Source organism: Electrona antarctica, assembly GCF_951216825.1.
Source record: "Electrona antarctica genome assembly, chromosome: 18".
Classification (NCBI taxonomy): domain Eukaryota; kingdom Metazoa; phylum Chordata; class Actinopteri; order Myctophiformes; family Myctophidae; genus Electrona; species Electrona antarctica.
In genome coordinates, this window is record NC_136799.1 from 22,854,993 (window position 1) to 22,882,415 (window position 27,423).

The 27,423-nt window shown below is 43.6% G+C and overlaps 1 protein-coding gene across 1 annotated transcript; it reads left to right on the forward strand.

The window, feature by feature from the left end:
• On the forward strand, positions 1 to 26,392 carry crip2 (cysteine-rich protein 2). Its single transcript, XM_079528934.1, has 8 exons — positions 1 to 177; positions 14,403 to 14,497; positions 19,370 to 19,427; positions 20,283 to 20,411; positions 22,772 to 22,840; positions 23,004 to 23,098; positions 24,171 to 24,228; positions 24,511 to 26,392. Exons 1-8 carry the CDS (start codon positions 135 to 137, stop codon positions 24,576 to 24,578), a joined length of 615 nt encoding a protein of 204 aa, XP_079385060.1. The 5' UTR covers positions 1 to 134; the 3' UTR covers positions 24,579 to 26,392.
• The last annotated feature ends 1,031 nt before the right edge of the window (positions 26,393 to 27,423 follow it).

Here is a 27,423-nt window from a genome sequence, read left to right on the forward strand (position 1 = left end):
TGGGACACAACAGAGAGAACACTTGCTCGCCAGTCACACACAGAGAGAGAGAGCGCCGATCAACCTCGTGGAAGCTGCTGCAATAGTAAACAAAACAGTTCACTTTCATTTTCATTCGACCAAAACATTGCAACATGTCATCGAAGTGTCCCAAGTGTGAGAAGACTGTGTACTTCGGTAAGTGATGTTGTTCACTTTCACTACTAGAGCACTGAAATTACTTTATCTGGTTGAGTAGCAAAACGTAATTTGCCTTGTGGAGTGGACGTCTAGCTACCACAATATTTTAGATATTGCCTTATTGTTTAACATATTAACTTGTTATTTATTATTATCCGAATCTAGGCTTGTGCTGCAAATTTGTGGTGGTTTTCACACTTCTCGTTGCATACTTTGTGTCATCATAACATCCTACTATTGAATGCATCAATCTAAATGATCCGTCGATGTGACACATGGTGGGGGAAATGTGTACCCTCACCTTGCTTGCCACATTCACTCAAGGAAATGTTCAGAAATAACGTTCGCAGCATTCTCTGGATTATGTATTATTTTAGAACAAGAGTGAATGAACCCAAAACCTTCAATGATTCACAGAGACAGCCTCTGTCTGGAGAGTTGTGCTGGCTCAATGTAAACAGATGTATAGGGGCTAAATCCCCCAACCCCAAAAGCCTTAGATTTGTTTATTTATTAAAAAAGGCTTATAAGATAAGGGGGGGGGCTATACCAGTTAATTTGTTGTTTTGGCATATTCACAAGCATGACAGTTGGCACTGGGAGTTGCTGGGTAGTGGGTACCCTTGCCAAGAGTGCAATAATACCATATGCTGTATTTGCCCACTCATAGACGAGCATGGTAACGGTGTTATGCTCTTATCTGTGTCAGTGGCAATACAACTTCCCATAATAATAATTGGTCCAATTTGGCCCTTTTGTAAAGGCAATATCACATGATCTGTTAAAGTAATTAGAAATCTATTTAATTATAATTTCTCTGTGTGTGTTCAGGTGCTCTTCTATATGGGCTACATTTTCTTGAGTAGTATGTAGAAATGGTAACCGTGTTGAACCCAGACCGATCAGCTGTGCTTACTGTATGTTTATGCCATCAACACGTAATCAAAAACAATGAATTATTTCCAGCAACGGTCATCCATCCGTACAGTTCATGGCACAGCGAGCTGTCATGGGGTCGAAATCAATTATGAGAGTGGATGAGAAGCCTTTATTACATAACAGGCAACGACAGAGAGTGCACATCACAGCTGCTGCTCATCCAGTGGGTCCCACTAGTCACTGAGCTATAATAATGTTCACGGAAAGTAAGATTTAGTCTCCTGCAATAGCAAAGCATTTAGCTACTTATTCCTCTTTTACCATTTGTAAGCTTCCATCTGTAACTACTTTTATTGAATGAAACATTATTTTTAACCGGCCTGTATGGTAGAGTATGTTAAAACAATATCACCAGCACATCTGCAGTGGTTGGAGGTGGTCTCCCTACTCTTGCATTGAGAAACCCCTGATGTCGGGTGGGAGACATACTGTTTGACACGTAGCCCTATCTGGAGTTCATAAGCACATTATCCCCCTTGTCGGGCCGATTCTCTTTTGGCTCTTTTAGTCCTAGTCAGGCTTTTACAGTTGCAATTATCTTTCTCCATCAACTCGGGAGAGCACATAAATGTACGGATTATGGCCTTAATTCACAGCAATGCACCAGCAAGTGAGTCATATTAAACTCCTCTGCTTATTTTCTCTCTCTTTTTTATATATAACATAATACGATCTTTCATTGGAAGTTATTTTTACAGAGCTAGGGTGTAAAATGTGTTGTGGCGGAACGCGTCTTGGGCTGAGTCCACACTTGAGCAGCAGGGTTGATGCTGGCTGGCCCACTGTAGAATTAGCCTCCGACGTCAGAGAGTATAGGGAGGATGAGAGTGACAGAGACATGGTGAAGAGAGTAAAAGAGGCTGTGTTATTAAGGTTTCAGTCATCGCAAAGGGAGGGTGTGGCTACGATGAGGCATGGGTGGGGTCAGAGAGGGAGTCATTTGGACGTTTGGACATTTTTTACTGCCCACAGCTTAGATCATCAACATGATGTCACTGACTGAGGAATTCCAGAGTGCTACTGTGGAAGCAGCTCCACACAAATATCCTACGCTACCTCTCACTCTTCCTTTTCCTGATTCCGGAGGAAGAGAGAGGGAGACAGAAGCAAGTGAGGCTTATTCCTGTAAGGGATTGGAATTTGGAATGGTGTCAGGATTCAAGGATTGATGATGTAAAATGATCTATTGATCTAGAAGTTGAACTAAGATGTGTGTTTCTGATTGGCGTAATTGTATTATTCCTCAACTTTATACAGGAATAAAATTGTGCCTTTCCTTGTGGAGAATTATTTTAAAAAAGAGCGTTGAAAGGCCCGCCCCACAGAATACGCACCTGGCCCGACCAGCTGGCATTGGCCAATACTGAATTAAAGGGTGAGGCGCTAAACTCCACCCCACAGCTTACTGCATGAACGTCATTTCAAACGGCAGCGGTGAGCCACCGTCTAGCATGGAAATTGTTTTAGGTTTTAAGGAACTGTTTTATTATTTTCCGTCAGTCGCTTTTATTTGGCAGCTGCTGGCAGATGTCTTACATTCATTGCCACTAAAAGGCAAAATGTTGACTGTGAGATCAAACTGCCGTTCCTCCCTCACAGCTGCTCTCGCAGCTTTTCAATCACGGCTCGACCAATGTCAAGGAATGTTTTCACCCGCAAAATCCTCACAGATTTATTTTCTGCAAAAGGAAAAAAAAATAACCCCCCTAAAAAACCTAAAAGAAACCCAGGCTTAGCACTGGCATTAAAAGAATGCAAAACAAGATCTCTAGGGTATTTGAGGAATTGCTTTTTCAGTATTGACGGTTGAACTTCAGTTCCCCAGAGTACACATTGTGGCTACACATCTGTCATTCCCACTTCTCTCTGCTATTGGAATTGCACTGGGAACTATCGACTGACATGTGACTACTGGGTCACAGACCCAGATAACTGATGGCATGTGAGAGAGCACAGAACGCACACTTAAGAGCACAGCAGCACATCACAGCATGGCTCAACCAAACAAAGCCTGAATTTGGGTTGAGACTTGAGAGTGGCTCAATATAGAACTGTTTGGCTCTCATGGATGGCAAAATAAAGCAGTGGCTCTTTGTGCAATGAGCAAACAAGGAATTAATGGGATGGGGGAAGGAATGGCTTCCTGTTGAAGCCTCTTACTCTCGCAGTGACTTTCAATGCCTCTCACTTCTCTCTCTGAGCAATAGGTTTCTCTGTCACTTTCTCTGCACCCCCCCCCCCCCCCCCCCACACTCTCCTCCTCTTCAATCTGTTGGCCTTGCCTAAGGCCCAGAATCCCTCTTATGTGTTTAAGTACAGGGCGGTGGTGGGTGGGTGGGTGGGGGGGTTGCCTTTATGGTTTTGCAGAGACTCTCAAAGTTCTTCATGCATTATAATGAGAAGCGACATCTCTATTCACACAAGGCACCCTCTGTCTCTGCTCGCTCATTTGCTCTTTCAGAGGAGGGGCAGAATACCTTGGTCCTCTCAACCATTCCCTGACGGTGTGGAGGAGTGCTCCATTTCCCACACACTCTTTTCATCCTGCTCTCTGTCCCAAACATCCACACAATATCGTTCTCTTTCTATTCTGGATGCTGCTTTCCATTTGGCTGCCCCATGGGCAGCCTGAATGCGCCTTGTCTGTTATGTAACGTCACTTCTTGAGTTGGTGCCTCTATCTCTGTGCCGTTGCATAACCTGCCACTGTGAGACTTGAATGAGGGTCCTTTTCTCCACCCCTCTGCCTTTTTTGAGGCACAAATATGATCCGCTAATGGGGATGGCATTAAACCAGGTGCTAAAAGACAGGCTTCCCCCCTGCACAGGTGAAGCGTGCTGATCCACCTTGCAGCAGATCCACAGGTGAAGCGTGCTGATCCACCTTGCAGCAGTGCACAGGTGAAGCGTGCTGATCCACCTTGCAGCAGATCCACAGGTGAAGCGTGCTGATCCACCTTGCAGCAGTGCACAGGTGAAGCGTGCTGATCCACCTTGCAGCAGATCCACAGGTGAAGCGTGCTGATCCACCTTGCAGCAGTGCACAGGTGAAGCGTGCTGATCCACCTTGCAGCAGCACAGGTGAAGCGTGCTGATCCACCTTGCAGCAGTGCACAGGTGAAGCGTGCTGATCCACCTTGCAGCAGTGCACAGGTGAAGCGTGCTGATCCACCTTGCAGCAGTGCACAGGTGAAGCGTGCTGATCCACCTTGCAGCAGTGCGACCTCTTATGTAACTGCCGTGGGATAGAGGAACTGATTTGGCTTCCAACCGTCTGATCACATTAAAATCATACATGAACCCGAACTGTGAACCATTTGGAAATTGGCCATGCATACAAAGGAATTATTCTAGTGTGGCATATTCTTAGACATTGATTGCAGATATGGTCAACTTTGTTAAAAGATCAAAGTGACTTCTTTCAAAACAGTTGCCCTTCTGTCTGTTATAACTCAGTCACAAGATCATGGTTCAAAAGTGTCTATTTCAGATAACATCAAATTCATCCAATGACCATATAACCTAGATTTATAACCGTGTTTGCACCATGTCACTTTCATTGGCCCACTCCCCAGAATGCATGGGACAGACCTAATTCGTACCCCCCTTAGCCAGGGACACAATGTCCTGGCCAGTTAGAGATGAGATGCTGTGTTGGGGAGAAAGGGCCTGGGGGCGAAGGAGGGTGAACAACAAGCCATCAAGGCAGGACTGAAACGGTGCTTTGCCCTGCGGCTCTTCTGACCAACACAGACAGGATGTGAGTTAACTACAGCTCATTTACGTCAGCCAGCAGGATTCACGAGGTCAGCCTCTTTAGTCACAGAGAGAGAGAGAGGGGGGGGGGGGGGGAGAGAGAGAGAGAGAGGGAGGGAGAGAATGAATTAAGGTGGGAGAGGGAGAGAGAGAGAGAGAGAGAGAGAGAGAGAGAGAGAGAGAGAGAATGAATTAGGGTGGGAGAGGGAGAGAGGCTGGAGAGGAAACCTCGCCTTGACTGAGGCGACAGACAACCTCCAGTGCCAAGTTTTGCTCCAGGGTTGCATCAGCCGTGGAGAACCAACTCAAGTCTTCACATTTTAAATTTGTCATAATAAATAGTACTCTTAGCTTATTAGCACAGATCATAGCACTAGGGGGAGGTGAACCTTTTTGAAGTGACCTTTTGGAGACCTGAAGAACAAATAGATTAAGATAAAGAGACTGCCTAAAAGTCTAATTTTAAACTGTTAAGTGAAGTGGGATCCAGACGCATATGTTCCAGACCAGAAACATCAGTCGCTCATCTGACTGAAGACATATTCAGAGTCTCATCCAATTCTTCTGAATGTTCAGTACACCGCTATTGCGGTCAGTTTGGAATTGGATGCTAGAATCACTTCCACTCAAGTCAAATAATTTACTTACGAATTAGCTTAATTGTGAGTGTTCAATGAGTTTGACTCTAATCCGTCCATCAGTTTGAAAGATTAGCTTCAGACGGATAGAAAGACGCACGTGCCACGTGCACACCCACACACAGCTAGCCTCTTGCAGAGCCATGGTGAAAACAATAATTGATCATCCAAGTGTGCAACACAATAGCAAAGCTACCTCTAGCTGTGTGATGTCATGGAATGTGGCGGATGTATACACTGCCCCCCACTGGTTAACATTGCATGCCAGAGTAAACCTTGGAGACTTGAATAGCCATTGTCTTTAACCCAAAGCAACAAGGTCACATGTTCTTGAGGGTGTTTGTATTCCACAAGGCTGAATGGAGGGAGGATGCATTGAAGGAAACACAGGCTGCATGTTTTTTCCTTCCTGTCACTACAGGCTTGTGTGCTTCAACATATATATAGTATATATATTGCACTCACACACTTTAATATACTAGGTATATTTGACATTTGCTAATATTTCAAATTTTACAAAATACTATGCCTCCATTATATGCCATAATCAACATACATCCGTAAACTGAGATTTTTCTTTCCTGTCACAAGTTCTGAGGCTGGAGAATGTGTATGGCTTGTGTGCCCACGCACAAAATATATATATTTATATTATTGTGATGCCAGAAAATCCCAAAGTTGTGTCCGGGTGGCTCAATCGGTAGAGCACTCGCCTTTCGACCGCAAAGTCATGGGTTCGATCCCGGGCACCGCCAACTCGGTGTAAGAGTAGCACGGCTTGATGTCGTGCGGTAAGTACTGGGAGCTGATGGTAGGCGTTGTGCCGCACATCAGCTTTCCATCTCCCAGAGGTCTAGCGCATTGAAACGGGGAGAGACTCCTGCACCCTGGCTGATACCGACAATAAGCCTCTCTGACTCTCTTACTTACTTAGTTAATCCCAATTAATAACACAATATATTTTATTTCCTGTTTTGTCACAAATATATTGATCCAGTATATTCAACATACATTTTCCCTCTATTCATTTTTGGCTGTCTGAGTGAGTGTACCTCTGTCTGAGTGAGTGTACCTCTGCTGTGTTTTACCTTTGTGTTTTGTTATCTTCCATGTGTAGCCCCTCTTCAGACTGGGGCCTTCAGGACAGTCAGGTTGGTTAAATGGACATGCAGGCCTAGTTATCACATTACTGTGACAAAACAAAAAGTGATTGCGTGGACTCAGCTGGTGTTGATAGAGGAATAGATGAGGGGGACATAATGAGGATGGGGGCTGGAACAGGAAGAGAGTGTGTACAGCTGCAATACACACGCTGTGTGTGTGTATTGCAGTATAAAGCACTTAAGTCCATGCAGATGGGTCCATGTAACTTAGGCTAGAACAACATTTGTTCCAGTCCACTGAAAAGCAGCACCAAGAATTATGTAATGAACAAACTGTATCTATTAATTTTTTTCCTTTTAAGGTTTATTTTTGGTCTTTTAAGCCTTTATTGATAGGACAGTAGGCTGCCAGGAAATGGGGAGAGAGAGATGCAGTCAGGCTGCGTTGCAGCCTCTCAGGTGCCCGGACCGCTACACCAGCGGCCTGGGCCAAACGGGTTCTATTTAACAGTCTTAACGTCCACCCTTCCATCTCTGGCAAAATATTGTAATAGATGCCTATTCAATATTGACTCATGTAATGGATGTAGAGATGATTTAGCGGCAAATAAATACGATATCAAATTTGTCGCTTGTGATAATGCAAGAGGGCTGGTATTCCCTCCCATGCACGCTGAGTAGTGTGTGTCACACTACTCAGCGTACATTTAATACAGTCATCCTGACATCCAGAAACATTAGCCCATTCATTCAGTGCTTCCTAGATTGATTCAACCCCCGTCGATAACGGGGCTACAGTGAGTAATGGTTGTAGAGATGAGCTGGCGTAGCGTAGCGTAGCGTGCCATGCAGTGGACAGCACATTGTCCTCATTGTTGAATGGCATGCATTGGATTTCCCTACACTTATCGCTCAATTATTGAGCGATAAGAGAGCACGCATACAGCATTAGGTCTCTGAGCCTCTGCCCCCTGCGGCCATTGCCCACAGAAGTGCATACTGGGAAGTTCAGCTGTGTAAATGTTTTTTTTCTTTTTCAAGGCTTGTGGTTATTTATATGTCACGATCAGAACTTGGTCAGTGAGTATTTGCAAATAATTTGTAGTGTTTGTTCTAATTAACTTGGGTGTAGCACAGAGGTTGGGATTGCTGTTAGTCAATGTCCTGTGATTTTACATTTTATCCCACCCATCTGGTACTCAAGCAAGTTAAACACATCCTTAGAATGAAGCAGCTTCAGTGCTTAAACACATCCTTAGAATGAAGCAGCTTCAGTGGCCTACTTCTCAACACAGTTCACATCGTCTACTGTTCATGCTTTATACAAGTTTGGGATTGGAAAATCCCCCCCCCCCCCCCCCCCCCATACGTCCCACCCTGCCTGGGGATAAATCCTGTCCACTGTGAGCTGTGGTATTCGGGTACAGAAGCCCCTTTAACTGATGATAATTAAGAGACTGTAATTAAGGTATTTGGAGAAATGGGCCATTAAGTAACCCCCCTTAGACCCTCTTGTTAAATTACAAGTTCCGCTAGCTAATACACTCATCCAATTACAGTGTTTTTACAGTCCTGTTCTGATATTGTAGCTGAAAGGTTCATATGCTATACTATTGCCTAATGTTGAAGCTCATCATGTACCTAAAACATAGTGGTGTCAAAGATATTAAAGTCTGCAATAGGTTACATTTGTCAACGGGTCACTTTTCATTAGAATAAAAGAATGTGCCATGTATCACATTGAAAGAGAAGGTGTTGTCAAGCAGTGGGAGTGGATATTTCACCTCGCAGTGAACTCTTTCTCCCTGGCAGAAAGAGCAACATCTCTTCCCAACATGCATTCTTCATAATTGCTGTCATTCTGAACAGGATACCTCCCCTCTAAGTATCAATTCAGTGCATCATGTAATACAGTAGAACAAACAAAACGTCTGATCTGATTATGGCCTTGATTGATATTTGTCTGATGCAGTCCTAGTATCATTACAGGCAGAGTGGGAACACTTACGCTGTGCAATATCTCATGGCTAATCTCATATAGGCCCTGGCCGATTTTCAAAGGACCCATATCTATTTGATGTTCATCTGTTGAATTTGTCCTAGGCTCCTTAACGCATCAAACACCGTATGACTCCAATTTACGAGGAACAGAAGGTTAGGCGCTGTCATCCTCTCTCCGTGGGAGAATGTAGCGGGCTTTTTTGTGACGTACAGCCAGCGCTAACACTGGCCCCGGATGATGCTTAAAGCAGGTATTACTGAATATTGTCCAACAGTCTAGAGCTGAAAGGTTTATTGAAAAATTATCGCAAGAATTGCAATATGAACTACTCCAATTTACAAATCACAGAGGAATTAATTGAATAGCCGAGAGGGTGGTCTAAACAAGGTATTCTGGTATTTTAAGTAATGTTTGGGCCATGAATTGAAGTACAATATTAATTTAACCATACTAACGAGGACTACCGTTATCCGTTATTCATTTCAATCTGAGCTATTCCAAAAGTTAATGTACGGGAAATTGTCAGGAGTAATTCAGACTTAAAGAGTATTCATGAATTGTGAGCTAAATGGTAATGGGCTAAATTTTGCTAATTTAGTTTAGCCCATTTAACTAATGGACTAAACATGAAATTACACTGGTATGGTCCTTTTATATAAACAGAATTGAAAATTTACTTTTTAATATTGGTCTGAAAAATCACAATTCGACATTTTCCCCAAATCGTTGAGCCATCCTGGCCTGGGTCATCAGCAATAACAACGTAGAATGAGCCATCCTGGCCTGGGTCATCAGCAATAACAACGTAGAATGCAGCTGCCACAGCTGTTTCTAGACCCAGGATTTCTACAACCATCATCTCACCCGATAATGGAAAATCTGCTTTACTGATTAGATATAGGGCTATATCTGGCGTTTTGGCAGTTACTGTAACTATGTCAAGGTTGAGGTTCCAACCGACAACCGTGTCTGAATATCACAATGTAACATGCAGGGACTATAGGCTGTTTATAAAGCCATTGTCATACCCCCCCCCCCCCCCCTCACTGGGACAGTGCAGTACTGTATACTGTTGATAAATAAACACTTTTGCCTCATCTCAACCTGCATCAAATTGCAGAAACTTAAAGGCTCAAACTAGGTCATTTATATTGACACTGTGTGGGGTTAAATCAGGTTACTGAGTGAACACACTGTGGGAACTGAGAATTGAACTTGGCGGTAAGCTACAGTACAGTTTAGTGATAAAACCATATTGACAACACAGAGGAGAAAGCCACAGATGGAAGAGCTTAGCTCAGGAGCTTTCAAACATGGCTAAGCAGATTACAGCTGTGCAGGTGTCATATTGTCGCTGACGGGTAGAAACCTTATATGTCCAAAATTGTTACTTTTCTGAAAATGGGGAAAAATTATGTCATTATTTTGTCACAGTGGTTAATACTAATCGTCCCTTTTTTGAGCATGTTATTATATGTGAAATGTTTCAAAATGTTTCACCATGAAAAAATGGCACATTGACGCAGCTCACACTGTGTGACACTGTCACTTTTTGTGTGACACTGTCATACCACTAAGACAAAGTATAAAATAGGGCGGTTAAAGGATGATTAATAGCATTAAGTTATAAAAAAAAATCATAAAAAGAGATTTGTGTGACAGCGACAGTGTGGTTATTGGTCTGACCTTAGTGGTAATGCGGCTGCTTTTATTTCGTTGCTGTCAGGCATAAACCTCTTATCTCCATATTTTATGTTTTTTCTTACTTGATCATCACATACTACAGCGTCACACAAAAGCATCAAAAGTAACAGATCTACAATTTTCTCTGCGTTTCGAGCTTGTAGATCGACTACTTTAGCCATTTTTTTTATTTGAATCCTAAAACTTAACTTAACTTAAAAAGTAACAGTTTTGGACATATGAAGTTTCCACCCGACACTGCACTCAATTCAGATTTAACATTTCAGGCAGCTAAAGCTGATGCTTTCATCTAGATTAACTTATGCATGTAATGGTAGAGTCAGTTTAAAATCCTAAAGTAACCGACGAGGGAAAAAAGGTTTCTCTTTTCGAGACTTTATGCTGGAAAAGTATTCTTCAGTTGCAGAAATTGTTTAATTTTGAGCAGTGCCATTAATACTGTAGGCTTAACAAAATAATTTGGAAGTTCGTATATGGTATTTTTATGTTCATTTAATTAGAGATTGATGCTTTCAGGTGATGTGTCGCATTTACAAATGTATTAAGAAATGGACATTTTCATGAATATGTCTGGAAGCACCTAAATCTAGCTAAATCTACTGGACTGAAGCACCCAAATCTAACAAAATGTACTGATTTGATAATTGGGTTTAATTACGGTAATTCAATGTCTTAAATTATTCAGATCTTGTCAAATTCTACAGTGGAGATAAACAGGAGCCAGGCTCAACACAGGCTCTTTCCGCCTTGCATCAACACAGTCATATCGGTGCCCAAATGCAGTCGGTAAACACAGCCAGATTCCAAGGAAAATGCACTAAAAGTCTGCTAAAGCCAAGAAGGGAAATCCTGAATCAGTGTTGATGTTGATGGTAGAGAAGCAGAAAGGTAATTGGCCTCAGCAGTGTTGACAGTGTTACAAGTGAATATCCAGAGAATCTCCCCCGCGGTCAGATCATTTTGTTGACACAAGTGTGTGCATTTACCCTCACGTTGTTGCCATAACCAAGCAGGATAAAGGGTGGTTGGTCGTCTACGTCTTTCATTATTGCCGGTAGTCGGGACATGCTGCAGATTGATTCTGTTTACGGACTTTGGGAATGTTAAATGATTCTAATATAATAAACTGTAATACAGCTTTGTGTTTCAAAATGACAGTTAAACGGTGCTGTCTATAATAAATAAAGTATACAGGACATTAAACTTGTGAAGAATTAAATGAAACCGTAGAACAAGCAAGAGAAAATGAATTAAATATAATGGTGAACAAAGTAAATGGATTTATATAAAAAAAGGCTATAAAAAAAGTCTTGTACATATAGCACACTAAGTAGAGCTTTAAAAGATGCTACCACTTTGGCTAGTCTGAGCTCCTCTCACAGGGTGTTATGGATGACTTTGTTACAGTGTTAAAAATAACCAAGCTTTTCTCAAAAATCGCACTCAGAATGAGGTTCTGATTCCCAGCAGGTCGTTCAAGGTGCCTGCCGTGTGCCTTTTACACTTGGCATGAGTTTGTTGTTATACCAGTTATGTCTTGTCAACCAGTGATTTACTGTCTAGTTTGTTTTGAAAGTTTGTGAAGTCACTGGAGACTTTATATGTGTGTTTGTTTCAGTTTGTTCTCACGGAAGAAATAGGAAATGCATGTGTGTTTTTATATTAAATCAATAAATAACTAATTCAAGTCGTCAATGAATTACGGATCAATCAAGTAGTTAGTAGATTGTTACTGTCTACTAACTCATTGTCAGATTTACCACTACACCTGCTAAAGGGGTAAGTCAGAGATCACCATGTGGAGGACGTGCAAGCAACGTTTGAAGGGGTTACAATGTAACGCACGGGTGGCAAGTACCGTATTGCGCCGAATATAAGACGACTCTGATTATAAGACAACCCCCATTTTTCAAGACTCATTTGTGGAAAAAGAACATTGAATGTCAAATTGTCTAGTCCCTGATTATAATCCGACCCTGTTTTTTAGGAGTCCAAGGCAAGCTGCTTCTTTTCACCTGACAGGGGGGGGGTTTCCCCGGACGTAGCGCGTGGAAGGAAAGGAACACATTATTCCGACCAGTTCCTTTCCCCTCCATCAGGCGCCCGGCTGGCCAGGGGGAGGTAGTTTAGAAAGAGACTAGGATTACTGCATGGTTTTTGTGAGGGTACCTACCCTATAGGGGACACAGGGAGAACATGCAAACTCCACACAGAAAGGCCCTTTTGCCAACCCAGCCTTGGGTATGGGCACTGATGCCGCAGAGGAGAGAACACGCCCACAGCGTCCCCAGCAGGAATGGGGGAGGGGTTAAAGAACTGGGCCATGGATGGACACACACACACACACACACACACACACACACACGCATGCACACATTATAACTAACACCTCCCCATAATACAGACAGACACCCTTCTAACAACATCGCTCCACTCTTACAATAAAAACTGTCCTTTAAAATCAGGGAACTGTTAAACAGCACACTTTATCACCTCACGTGTGCTTGTGTGTATGCACACACACGCAGACACACACACACGCAGACACACACAGCACATTTCTCTTGTCCTATTCATGAGCTTCCTTTTCAACACTCTGGAGGTGTCCTGTGGTTTGTGGTTCTCCTCCAGTGTAAGGGGAAATAAATCACTAACACACGCAATGATATTGTGTGCGTGTACACACACACACACACACACACACGTCTGTTTGTGGGTAGATGTATAGCATTCATGTACAGTACTCTAAACACAGTCTCGAGGTGCCTTGAGGTTTTCTGATTTAAGAGGAAGTCAATCACACTCCAGTACACAAAACCAGCTAGAGACACACACACACACACACACACACTTCCTTTTAACACTGTCGAGAAGTTCCTGGTGGGTTTGCGGCTGTCCATCCAATTTCAGCGGAAATCAATGATTTGGCATATGATGGCCTTCTTATTCAACAGTAAAAGAGTCCCTGAGGAGGATTCATTTAATATCGTCAGCGTTCTGCTCTGTCAGCATTCCTGTGTTGTGTTGTGTCTTGCTGGGAGGTCGCACCTCTTCGCTACTGTCTGGAGCTCTTCTCTAGGGTGTCGTTTGTCTCATTTGACAGTGAAAACTGACAGTGAGACTGATGGGGCGAGTAAACACAGACCCCCGTAGGGAGTAGATGGGTTATCTGAAACAATCGTGCTTTTATGGGGGCTTGGGGCTGAATGGTGGGGAATACTGTTACTGTAGGTGTGCGTGCGTGCAAGTTTGTTTGTGTCCATCAGTTTGTTGTGTGTCTTTGTCTTGAGTTTCGGTGAATGTTTGCGTGTTTAAGAGTGCACAGGGGGGGGGGTCAGAGGGAGGCGTAGGAAACAGACCAGTCCGGCTGTTTGTGCCATGATGTGATAAGGAACGCGTTTCCTCTACTGTTGAAAGGGGGCCCTGGTCTGCACGACTCCACGGGGCCCCATTGTGTGGAAGCTAGCTGAGTGAGATTTATAATTGGAAAGTGTATAATTAGGGTCTGTCTCTCGCCAGTCTAGGGGAAGCAGTCCTTCTATCGGCCTGGTAGACTTGAGGGGAACTGGAAACAGGGGTGGGGTGGGGCGGGGTGTGGGGCTGGGTGTGTGTGTGCCTGCCTGTGTGGGGTGTTAACACAAAGAGATCTGGGTTAGCTGTAGTCAACCCCCACCGTTCCAGAATCCATCTGGACGAGGGCTCATGCCACCGTCTGTCTATCCCTGAGATGACATCACCGGGGCATCCTGTGTGGTACACAAGCACACTCAGTTACCCCCTCGCCCCCCACAGTTAAATCAGTCTGGTGTGACAGCATCTATTTTTCCCAGGATTCAATGGTGCAGTGGCACTGAGCTAACAGGCTCATCATTATTCTGTATAGTGAAGCAACGAGGAACGTAATTCCCCTCCTTTTTGGGATGTTGAACGGGGCATTCTAAGCCGTACAAAGCTCGATACAATGAATGAATAAATAAAGGCCGTTGTTGATGGTAACTTGTATAAATGCTCCTTTTCTTTGGCTGTTTTCACTCACGATATTTTCTCATCTCCCTCCCCTTCTCTCTCTTTCATGTACAGCGGAGAAGGTGGCATCACTGGGCAAAGACTGGCACAAGATGTGCCTGAAGTGCGACCGTTGTAACAAGCTTCTGACTGCAGGGGGCCATGCTGAGGTGAGTGGGAAGCCCCCAGCATAGTGGCCAGGAGACTTTCCTAAAGGGGAGAAAACCCTGTACTGTTGCAATACATACATACTTTTGTGTTGTTTCTCGTAGCAATAGTAGGGTTTATGGTTCTGGGATTGCAATAGTTTGTAATATTATCCTCAAGATTTATTTTCTAGATATAAACGGGGATATATACAGGGTTGATATGTTGATTTTGTCGTCATATTAATGAATACATTATCAGCACATTTATAATGCATCATAAGGCAAACACAGGGGAACACAGGTTAAATCAGGACAGTGAGTGTGATTAGCATAATGGAGCTAAGGCGTGATTGTCTGCTCTGACCGAGTGAGACAATGAGTGGGTGTGATGATGACCGGAGTTGACGGGGTGCATACGTTGGTTAGACATACCAACAGTCCTACAGTCATTAGTCAGACAAACCCGTGCTGCGGGTTAAAAATCACCCGTGCTGCGGGTTAAAAATCACCCGTGCTGCGGGTTAAAAATCACCCGTGCTGCGGGTTAAAAATCACCCGTGCTGCGGGTTAAAAATCACCCGTGCTGCGGGTTAAAAATCACCCGTGCTGCTAGTTAAAAATCACCCGTGCTGCGAGTTAAAAATCACCTGTGCTGCGAGTTAAAAATCACCCGTGCTGCGGGTTAAAAATCACCCGTGCTGCGAGTTAAAAATCACCTGTGCTGCGAGTTAAAAATCACCCGTGCTGCGGGTTAAAAATCACCTGTGCTGCGGGTTAAAAATCACCCGTGCTGCGGGTTAAAAATCACCCGGGGCTCCCGACATGCGCGGCGGGTTAAAACTAATCCTACCTCAAACCCTAACCCAACCCTAACCACAAGCACGGGAGCAGCGCATGTTCGACCACATGGTCCGGTCCGTTTGTTGTGTCTAATCTGCTTGTGCATCCCTAGGCTGAGCTCACACCTTTAATGCAATTCTGGTGCTCGTTGGATGCATGTTGTGTAGTGTCATGGCCGCCCAATGTATTTCCAATGGAGGTCACATGGTTTGACACAACATTGTGTTGTGGGAGGGGGAGGGGCGAATTCAACTGCGCCCCTCCCCCTCACACAACACAATGTTGTGTCAAACCATGTGACCTCCATTGGAAATGCATTGGGCGGCCATGACACAACACAAAATGCATCCAACGAGCACAGAACATTGCATTAACCGTGTGAGTGCACCCCTAGGGTTTGGGGAGGGTGTCTGACTCATGGTGTGTCTGACTGTTGGTATGTCTAAACACATGCACCTCAGAGGTATTATTACTATGCTATTGGTCCGACTGTCATTAGAACGACAACCTACCTCAAGCTCTAACCTAACCATAACCGCAAGCACGGGAGCAGTGAATGTTCGACACGTGTGCGTGTGTGTCGGCAGTTGTGAGTAATTGGTTGATTGCATGTTGGATGTTTTTGCCCTGCTTAGTCCTTACAATGTCCCTATTTTGCCATTATTACATGGTGCCGTTGTGCGATGAACGTCTCTGACCCTGCAGGATCACTTGGTGTCTGTTCTCTTGCCCTCCGTTATGTAATTACAGCTGTATCACCCCTCAGCATTATTTCCCCTCCACTGCGAGCCGTAGCAAAGTGCTGTTCCCTGTACGTCTAGCTTTGACCCAGCCCACTTACTTATCATCCTTATCCCCTTTTCCCTGTCATCATGACCTAGCTACCAATTCCATGTCCCTCTCTCTGGCCATGACTGAATACGCTGACCCCTCCAGCCTCTGCTCTGATTGCGTCAGTGTCGGAGGCAGAACTCCCCCCCGGTCGGTCCACGCAGGAAGGATATGATCTCGCTATGTAGTACACACAGTAACACAAAAGCAATTTCCGCCGCAGACCCCAGAGGATGCTGAGCTGATGTTTAACCCACTGAATCCTAATAGTTTTCTGAAACACATATGTTGCTATTTCGAGAGAGAGAGAGAGAGAGAGAGAGAGAGATACAAGCTCATGGCGTGACACGAAATGACGCGCTATGAGCTTGTATATCTGCTATTTGGGTTAATCTCTATATGTTTACTGTAACATGTTGCTTCGCTTTCCCATCTCTCCGCCTCAATCCTCTCTTTTGGATTTGGCATCCAAATCCCGCCTGAGGCAGCACTGCCATGATGACAGGAGTCTGGCTTCAGTGGGGAAACTTTGTGCCCCTTTCATTGCCATGGAAACGGGGGTTTGGGGGGTGGCAGGCTCAGGGGCCTTGGGAGACATAATTGCATAAAATGCAGGAATGTAAAAAAAAAAGAAGGGATTTTTGGGTCATGTTTGATGTTATCCCCGGGCCTGTGTACAGAAGGTTAGGCGACCTCGGAGCTCTCTTTTAAAGGGGGAGTCTTGAGGGGAGATGAAGCCTGGCTGTGGCCCCTCATCCGTGGGCCAAAACAAGAGGACGGCAGCTCCCAGAGGCTTGATGGCAGATGGCCAAGCTTCCAGCGAGAAGGTCACAAGTCTCCACTGTCCACAGCTTACAAGATCATGACTTCACTAATCCACCTCGATGTGGTCTGTTAAACAGGTCCTGGGCCCAGCACATTCAGGCAGTATTGGGTTAAAGATGGATGAACGGGATGAACGGATAGATGCAGAGATGAACAATCTATTGTAGGAATGGTATATCGTGAGCATATTTCAAACCGCTGTGATTTGTCTCCTCAACGCTCTATGCTTAAATGTATGCTCCGCTCCGTTGTACAACAGTGTCGTACGCCCAAAATAACAGACCTACAGTTGGGTGCCACCGATATTGTCCCTTATCATTTGACCCATTTAGGCCTGACCTCAAAATTTAAAAAAATCCTTCTAAATCCTCCAGTTTTCTGAAATAAATATTTTCACGATTTTTCTAAAATAGCAGACCTACAAGCTCGTAGCGCGCCACTCGGTGGCGCGCTATGAGCTTGTAGATCTGCTATTTTTCAATAGCTAAATTATAACATAATGTTTAAAACACCAAAAGGGGTTCCCGCCCAAAATGGGTTAACTGTCCTTTTGCGCAGATCACGCAAACCTCAGCAAAAAGAAAAGGACAATATCGATGGCCTCCAACTGTACTAGCTCGTAGCTTGGCTATTTTCACCATGCGACACCATCACGCGACAAAGTATAAATTGGGCTTAAAATGACTTAATCTGGTCACAAATCTTTGGTCTGAACAAGGATTTAAGATATATTGACATATGTCATTGCATTTATTATTCCCCTCGTAATGTAAAATGCCACAGTGGTATAAGATGTCAAAAAAACGTCCCCAACTCGAATAATCACTAACAAAAGTGAATAATTATTGTGTTCAACATATCTAGCATGCCATTAGCATTGCAGCGATACCTAGCCCACGACGGATGGGAGGGGGGAGAGCACATTCTCAGATGTCAGGATGTGGGATGTGAAAGGCTGGGAAGTGAGGGGGCTGTGGTCCATCGGGGGGGGAGATGGTTAATCCATCTTTAGGGTCCCCCTGCCACTGGCATAAAATACAGTAGATCCAGAGGCAGGGCCAACTGCGCGAGGCTGTACAAAGCACCAGACCCGGTTCACTGGACAATGGGGGCCTGTGTGTCAGTTGGATCAGTTCTGAGAAAGTCATCAGTGGTTAGCCACGGACCAGGCACAACGTTAGCCGCCAAATCTGTGCGGAACTCATAAATGTCACACTCAGGATGTCTGTCTGTCTGTCTGTCTGTGTTTTTGTGTGTGTATGTGTAATATACTGTATTTCTTTGTGCGTGCGTGTGTGTGTGTGTGTGTGTGCGTGCGTGTGTGTGTGCGCGCGCCGTGTCATGTGTGTGTCTTTAACAGTAGGACATCCTGTTGTGGCTAATGCATTATTGAGGGAACAGGCCTTTCTGTTTCTTGCTGTGTTCCAAGAGAAGAGCTTGTGGGGCTCATTGTAAAGCTGGCACATGGTGGAGCTGTGTGTGTGTGTGTGTGTGTGTGTGTGTGTGTGTGTGTGTGTGTGTGTGTGTGTGTGTGTGTGTGTGTGTGTGTGTGTGTGTGTGTGTGTGTGTGTGTGTGTGTGTGTGTGTGTGTGTGTGTGTGTGTGTGTGTGTGTGTGTGTGTGTGTGTGTGTGTGTGTGTGTGTGTGTGCGCGCGCGCGCGCGAGGCATGCGCCCCTTGTTCCACACCAGGTTGTTATTTTAATTTGTTCCTCTCGCCGCTACTTGGGCGCCGCTGGCGCTATGCCCGTGGCATCGCTACCATCCGCTTGGTTCTTCTCAACTATGGGCATTGGGATCTGGACCAATGACTACCCAGGCCTGTTCTGCCCTCGTGAACCGATGACTGCATGGCCTTACATGACCGCCAGTTACCCAGCATGCACCTGCAGGAGCAGCAGGCCACCCGTGTCTTTAGACCAGACTGAAAACACAGGCGTGGACGTGCACGCACAGACTCGCTCGCATACCCGTGTGTGTGTGTGTGACTTTGTGTGTGCGTGTGTGTGCGTGCGTACGTGCACATGGCTGCACATCAAATAATTCTTCTTGTTTCCTGTATACCATTGATGTCATTATTATGTGTTTAGGGGACCTTGACAATGTCACCAGACAAGGTTGAGGAGGAAATCACAGAGGAACTCAGGATTCCCCTTTTCAGACACGCTCTGTCTTTCCTCCCTAGTCCCTACTGTACTCTCACACCAAAATAGAAATTAAATCCACAGGATAACAGATCACAAGGCGTTCATAATGATAATGTAACAGTGTGTTTTGTCCGTCTACAGGCAGGTTATTACCAGGAAATTACACAGCTGTGGTACTGTAATTTACCATGTGATGTTTGTAAATATTTAATATTTACCTTCTGTCTCGTTGTTTTTGTAATGTGTCCCACAGCATGATGGAAGGCCTTACTGCCACAAACCATGCTATGCTGCCCTCTTTGGGCCAAAAGGTATAGTACATTTTCATTTCACTGTCACGCAGCACACCACTTATGTGAGAAAATTAGAAATTGATTTACTATCCTTGGACAATTCTGCGAATAGCCATGTTCATTTTTTACAGTAAATTTTGATTTAGTTTAGTCATAGTCTTTTGAATTAAATGTAATTTAGTTTTAGTCATATTTTAGTCATGAACAGTTTTAGTTTTAGTCGACTAAATATCATTAAAGGTTTCATGACATTAATTTTTTATTTTAGGTTTTATGACCTCAATTACACCCACACAACCCTAACTTTGAACATTCAGGGGATTTTCTGTGGTCTGCGGTTTTCTCTGTGTGTTCTGAAGTCTTTTGAGGCAAACCCCCTCAACAGTGACATCTGCTGGCAAATTCTTATGTCATATATGGGATTTGTGGACTGTTACATCACAGTCCACAGGCAAATCAGAGCACTTGTTTGAGCCAGAAAACCGCAGACCACAGAAAATCTACTGAATGTTAAAATTTCAGGTTTTTTGGGTGCAATTGGGCTCAGAAAAAAAAACAATGAAATTAAATGAAATTACAAAAATGATCCCTTTAAGATTTTAGTCAACCAAATCCACAGTTAATCTTGTCAACACATTTCTTTTGGCAGGCCTTGATAGTGTCATAATGACTTTATACTTGGCTACATGCTGAAAATAGACGACCTACAAGCTCACAACGCATCACATTTTTCATCATAGTTTTTAGTCAACAAAATGTACACTGGCGATGAGACGCAAACAGTAAATAAAGTAGTACAGTATATTGTAACTTATACACCTCAATGTAATACTTAACATAATAAATAATACTGTTCTCTCATTGCACTTACAGGTGTGAATATTGGAGGGGCGGGATCCTATGTTTATGATGCTCCTGTCAACAACAACAACCCTACTGCTGTGGACTCAGCACCCAAGGCTGAGGAGAAGAGAGTCTTTGTACCCAAGGCACCAGCTAAAGGTACATGGCATGTTGTGTACTGTACTGTATGTACTGTATGTTTATACATATATACAGTAAAAACCTCTGTTATTGTCTCCACCAGGCCGAAGGCATGGGGAGAGAGTATGTTTTGCACTCCGTCCGTGTGTGTGTGTGTCCGTCCTTCCTTCCTTCCTTCCTTCCGTCCGTCTGTTACCAGCTAATCTCCGCCACCGCTGGCCCGATCCATGCCAAACTTTGCACACACACTCCATGGATGCCAACGACGAACCTCTGCCCCAAATATTCTTCAACGGCCTGTTATAGCGCCACCATGAGGCCGATTTAGGCAAAACACATTTCTGTAGATTACTCGTACACATTTTATCCATACATCACACAATTCGGTATACACTATCTCCATAGTCATGTGATCAACACGGATCTGCACCATTTCCCATCTTCCATCCTGATTGGCTAAGATTGACTTCCAAAGCTCACATGATTGGTCCGTTTCGAACAAAATGCCACAAATCACAAACACAGTGTGCAATTTCCGTGAAATTATACACACACATTTCCACTAGGGAGGACGACATGCCACATTTTTTTTCCAAATCAGCCTCATGGTGGCGCTATAACAGGCCAATTCCTGTTTTTAGCTATAACTGCATCGATCTGTATACAACTTATGTATGCGCACTATGAGTGATCTGGCTCTGCATTTCCTCAACAAAAGAAAATTGTTGCAAAAAACAAACAAACAAAAAAACATGTTTATATTACTCCTAAACATTTTGCCAAACATCTCACACAGTCCTATCCTCCTGGTGGAGACCTGTGCCCAGAAGGGCACTTTTTCTAGTTTTAACTCTGAGAGTGTACAAATATGGAAGTGAAATTGCTTTTGGTTGTGCGTTGTTTAGAGCTACCTCAATGTGTTATTGGGAGAGACACTGTGTACATGATTTGTGACAATAATTGCAAAGGCCCCTCCTGCAACCTTTGGAAGCCAGTCGTGGTCAATTCGGAATGGAATATGAAAATAAATCTGCAACCGCATAACTCTAATCTGCTATCACACTTGCCAGATTTGTACACTCTCAGAGTTATTAATGGATAAATGAACACTGAGGGCTGTATTTTGCGTGTCTTAACCCATTTTGGGCGGGAACCCCTTTTGGTGTTTTAAACATTATGTTATAATTTAGCTATTGAAAAATAGCAGATCTACAAGCTCATGGCGCGCTACGAGCTTGTAGGTCTGCTATTTTTGAAAAATCGTGAAAATGTTTATTTCGAGGTCAGGCCTAAATGGGTTAAGTACCAGGTCGTATTACTTAACTTAAGACCTGGAGGCGTGGTCAATGCTCTTTGGCCACTCAGAATAGCCAAATGGCATTGATCACGCCTCCAGGTCTTAAGTTAAGTAATAAGACTTGGTACTTAAGACACGCAAAATACAGCCCTGAGGGTTTTACTGTGTATAAAAGTCAAAAGTATGCATTCACCTATGTTGTGTTGCCGCGCATGCATGCTTCCATGCGTAGGTGCGTGCATGTGCGTGAGTGAGTGATTGATAGATAGACACATGTGCGTAACTGCGCATGGTAGTACAGTATGCATGTTGTCTGTGTCGGTGGCTGTGTGCACACCAAGTCATTTCTGTTGCCGACTCTGATAAAGACCTCGATACAGGATGACTTGTGGCATCGAAAGGGGCCAGTTGTGCGATGGCCAGGAGACACACGTCCTCTGTCAGCATGTGCGATTTAAAAGGAGAAACTAGCCATTACGTTCTATGTTGTTTTCCTGTTTATTCCATGTACAGTTTACATAAAGGTATAATAGCAATTTCCAAAAGTCATCTGTAATCTTTGTCCTTTGGCTCCACCTACAGTTGCTAGTACAGCATCACATGTCTGCCACGTGCATTAGCACTAAGTGGGATGAAAGCAAAGGGGAATTTTGGGAGTAAAGGCACTGAATAAGATTACTGTATCTACCTTGGCAGAAAATATTTAGGATTATTTCATTGTTTTTCCAGATTGCTGGATATCTTTATGACTCTAATTTCAGTATTTAAAAGTATTATATAACCCCGCACGGGTGCCAACATTGGCACAGGGGAAAATAAAATAAAGGTGTGAACAATCAAAATCTGTTGGAAATATCTTATTTTGATGTGGTGTTATAATCAATATATGAGATATATGGCACACTGACTATCAAGAAAATCTAAATATGGCACCTCATGTCAAAAAGGTTGCTGATCCCTGATATAACCTACTGACACTATACTATGGAGGACATTAACAGAATCACAGTCTTTTAAGATTTTAGGGAAGCCAGGCATAAGACGTTAGCAATACTGTAATGTGTTTGCAATGTGTTTGCAGTTGGCAGCATCACCACTTTCTCTGGTGAAGCCAACCTGTGTCCCAGATGCAGCAAGAAAGTATACTTTGGTAAGTAATCCCAGACACCGCCTACACACTCGGATTTCAAAACACAAAACAAAAAATGGTTAAAATGGTGTCTGAGATGCTTTTCTTGTGTTTGTGTTTGTGTGCGTGTGCGTGTGTGTGTGTGTGTGTGTGTGTGTGTGTGTGTGTGTGTGTGTAAAAACAGCTGAGAAGGTGACATCACTGGGCAAGGACTGGCATCGTCCCTGCCTGCGCTGTGAAAGGTGCAGCAAGACCCTGTCTGCTGGCAGCCATGCAGAGGTAAGGGAGGGAGTGAGAGAGGAAGACAGACCAAAAAGCTGTCAGAATTTAAGGGAACATAGGGTGGAAAGGGAAATGAAATAAGTTGAATGAAACACAAACTTTTTTATAGTTTTATAGTGTGTAGGGAAGGGAAGAGAGGACATACCCGGTGGGGAACATACATAGAAACGGGTAGATTCATTGGTACTCCTGAGGAAGACAGAGTATGTTTACTGTGTGATTTGAAAGAAATTGAAAATGAAATTCATTTTTTGTTTTACTGCCCATTATATGAAGAATTAAGACATGTATTATTTTGTAAAATGACAACCATCTGTGTTAACTTTTTCTGGTTAGAGGACTACGAAAAGTCGGAATTTTGTTTTAGGAAAGGTATTTTTGCTTTAGCAGACTTTTTATGCAAAGCGTGGGAAAAAAGGCAGAATGTTTTGTTTGTGTAAAAAAAAAATCTGTTTCTTGTACACAATGCAATACTGACGCAATGATTTGTATGGTGTGTCCTATAGAGCGTCGCAGTCCCGCCTCCTACCCTGGACCAGGAAATGAAACCCAATGCATTATTCTCATAGACATTTCTTAAAGTATTTCTTTAAAGACGGTTACGCCGCGGACAAAGCCAACTCGAGTCGTGACAACTCATGACAACACAAACAATATTTTGGACCAAACAAATAATTAGAAAGAACACTTTTTTTGTTGTTTTTCTTCTTTGTAATTATTTGTTTGATCCAAAATATTGTTTGTGTTGTCATGAGTTGTCACGACTCGAGTTGGCTTTGTCCGCGGCGTAACCGTCTTTAAATAAATACTTTAAGAAATGTCTATGAGAATAATGCATTGGGTTTCATTTCCTGGTCCAGGGTAGGAGGCGGGACTGCGACGCTCTATAAGTCCATGTGGGCTGGGCGCCTTGGGTGCATGACACAAAAATAAAGAATCTATCTATCTATCGAAGAGAAGACATACCTGGTGGGGAACATACGTAGGGAAGAGAGGACATACCTGGTGGGGAACAGGAATATGTATGACTGTTCTTACTGTGGTCATGCTTTGTCTTGTTTTCTTACAGCATGATGGCCAGCCGTACTGCCACAAGCCCTGCTATGCTACTCTGTTTGGGCCCAAAGGTAACCGCTAGGGGGTGCTATCAACCCACCACATATCATCTGCACTTGACACAGATTGTCGTTACATTCAAGCACTGGATCCATGCAGCACATGTTGTACAGGAAGTATTATAGTGAAGAGAGATTGCAAAATGTATTGTCAGCATCGAAACAGTCCTGTGAGAATCCTGTCGCAGTCAGGAAGTGTTTCGCAACATCTTAACGTGTGCTCAAAAGCGTTCTCATTACCCCTGTGTCTCAACCCGTGATACCCACTGTGTCTGTGGTCTTGTGCTCTTCCAGGGGTGAACACTGGTGGCGTGGGCAGCTACATCTATGACAAGGAGCCCAGTGCCGTGACCCAGCCCTGAGCCTTCTTCCCCAGCCTCATTCCTCTCTGCTCCGCAACACTCTCTACCATCCATCCACCAACAGTATTATTTGTAGCCCCTCTTCTCTCCCCATGTATATATACTGACCTGAAAACACAACCCTGTTGCTCACCTAGAACTTCTCCCCCGTCTCTGCCGTTCTCCTCAACTCTGACCCCCTCCCTCCCTTACGCCTAATTTATACTTGGTTGTGCGTCGACAACAGCAGATCTTCAAGCTCAAAATGTGTCATGCTGCGACGCACTGTGACCTTGTTGTTGTTGTTTTTTCCGGTGCGCGACACTGGCGTACAACTAAGTATAAATCAGGTTTTATTCACGATACATGCTCCTCGAGTCTAGACTCCCCACCTGGTGTAATGATTCATTCATTAGGGTTTTACTGCATGTACTGTACTACTGGCCTACTGGTTTGATGGCTGCGTTTCTCTGCTTCACTTTAATGATTCATGTTATTCACCTCCACCACCCACAACCACATTATATTACATTTCACCTTGAGAGCTGCAAGAAGATAGGAATGCTCTCTATATATTTAAGTTTTAGCACCCTTGTAACATCGCGATTGAAAGCATGTGTGGCAAGGGGGTGGGTTTGATATGATGCAAAGTCAAAAACCTTCTACTTAACTGTCTGAAAGTGATTCTCAGGTGTGAAGTGGTGCATTATGGGTGGTGATACAGTGCATTTACGTTCATGTGCCGATAGCTGGAGGAATATGTCACCTTGGAGTGGAGTAAGTGTTCCTCAGAAGCATGTTGCCAATACATTTGAAAAGGATTGTCTTTCCTTTTCTTTTCTTTTCTCTTTTTTGTTTTGTTTGAAGACTGCACTATATCTACCGTTTGGCTGCATGACAACATTCCAGATCAAATGGGTTTGGAAGGAGAAGACAGAAAAACAAAGTGGGGCTCAGTTACAAAGATGTTCAGATTATTGTCTGAAGATGGCACAGCTGATGCTTTAGGCCAGCGTATTTGTTAGGGGTTCTGTTACAAGTTGAACAGGCAAAGGCACTCTTTAAAAATGATGTAATCATTTTCATGTTTATGGGTCTAGTTTGGGACGGCATGCGTGTGTACAGTGGATAACTTTTCAGCACAGTGTCATGGTAATGTCAGCATATGTGTCAATACTGTATGTGTTGAAAAGCCACTCATGCCGGCCTTGTCTCAAGCTAGACACATGCACATGTTTTAAGTGACCTGTTCTGTTTAAGAGTGAAGGCTGCGGGTGAAAATATGGGAGGGTAAGGGAGCTGTGGAAAATAGGTCCTAACCCATGCCAGGGGACAGGGGGGTATTTATTGATTTCTTAATCCAAGTCCTTTTAAAATTGCATTAGGCTTTGTACTACTTCCCCTATGAGACGCATTATAAAGGAGGGGACACTAGGCAACACAAACCGTATAATTCAATCTGACATTTCTTTGGTTATTTTGTAGTAAATAACCCTGCTGTTACTTTTCCTTTGGGTATTATGATGACGACATGCCATTTGAAAGTATTGTTTCTTTTATTTGCCATTAGCGGATTTCTAACCTGTAGAAACAAATGAGCAAGACACTGCAGACAAGTCATTCATGTAAGAATGTGCATTCTAGTATTATTGCGACTGTTACTGTGTTTATTTTTTTGTCTATTCTATGTAGCGGAGCTCTGAACCTTGCAGGGCCAACAATTACACGCTGCACTTAAGCACCCGCTGAATTTGTCTTATTTAACCTGGATAAATATGTTCCCCCCCCCATTGTTGTTTTTTTCTGGACTTGCAATAAACACTACATGCTCTGTGGTATTTGAGTTTGTTTGCATTTGCTATTCAGATATTTGTTTTGGCTGTATGTGGAAACTCGCATTTGAAAGTTAACCTCGAAACTAAATTAAATTAGTTGACTACGGTACATTGGGCTCCTTTGGTCTTCAGCCATGGCCCCTGTATTCACACCCTGACTGACTTAATAAGAGTGACTCGTGTATTGCCTCATTACCTGAGAAATCAGCTTCTGTCACAATACAAGGTGTAGTTCCCAGTTTAGACAGGTGTCAGAGAAAGAGACATGCATTGTTCTGAACCATGTAGTGCGTGTGTGTGTGTGTGTGTGTGTGTGTGTGTGTGTGTGTGTGTGTGTGTGTGTGTGTGTGTGTGTGTGTGTGTGTGTGTGTGTGTGTGTGTGTGTGTGTGTGTGTGTGTGTGTGTGTGTGTGTGTGTGTGTGTGTGTGTGTGTGTGTGGCAGCCCAAGGCTTAGCTGTGTGTTAAAAAGAAAGTCCAAGCATACACACTGTAAATGAAATGTATTTTACTATATAATGATGCCAGGTTGAAAGTATTTAATGATAAATATGTTAATCTAAGGCCTAGGCTACTCCATGGTATGATGGAGTAGGTTAAGACTTCACCTGATAGGTAAGGGTTAAAATGTGTATTATGTGAGTAACTAATTGGAATGCTCCCACCTGCTTGGTGTGGGAGGTACGTAAGCTCATGCATACACACTCGTTCACTGATTGACAGCCACAGGAATGCCTGGCACCTACTACAGTTTCAGCCTTGCATCACACCGTTAGAAAACATGCAACAGTTTCACTCTGAACAGGTAGCACAGCATTGCTCTTGTATGCACACAAATATATACACACCTACTATAATTGTGTTATTATACTGTATAGTGTATATTATTAATATTAACAGCATAATTACTGATGTATTGGGTGATGTTTTGTAGTGTTATTATGCTTTAAGTTCCACTTTAGTAAATGGACCCATAAGGATGTATGGCTTTTTATAGGTTTTACAGTAATATCTATATTTGGACAGTTTCAAAC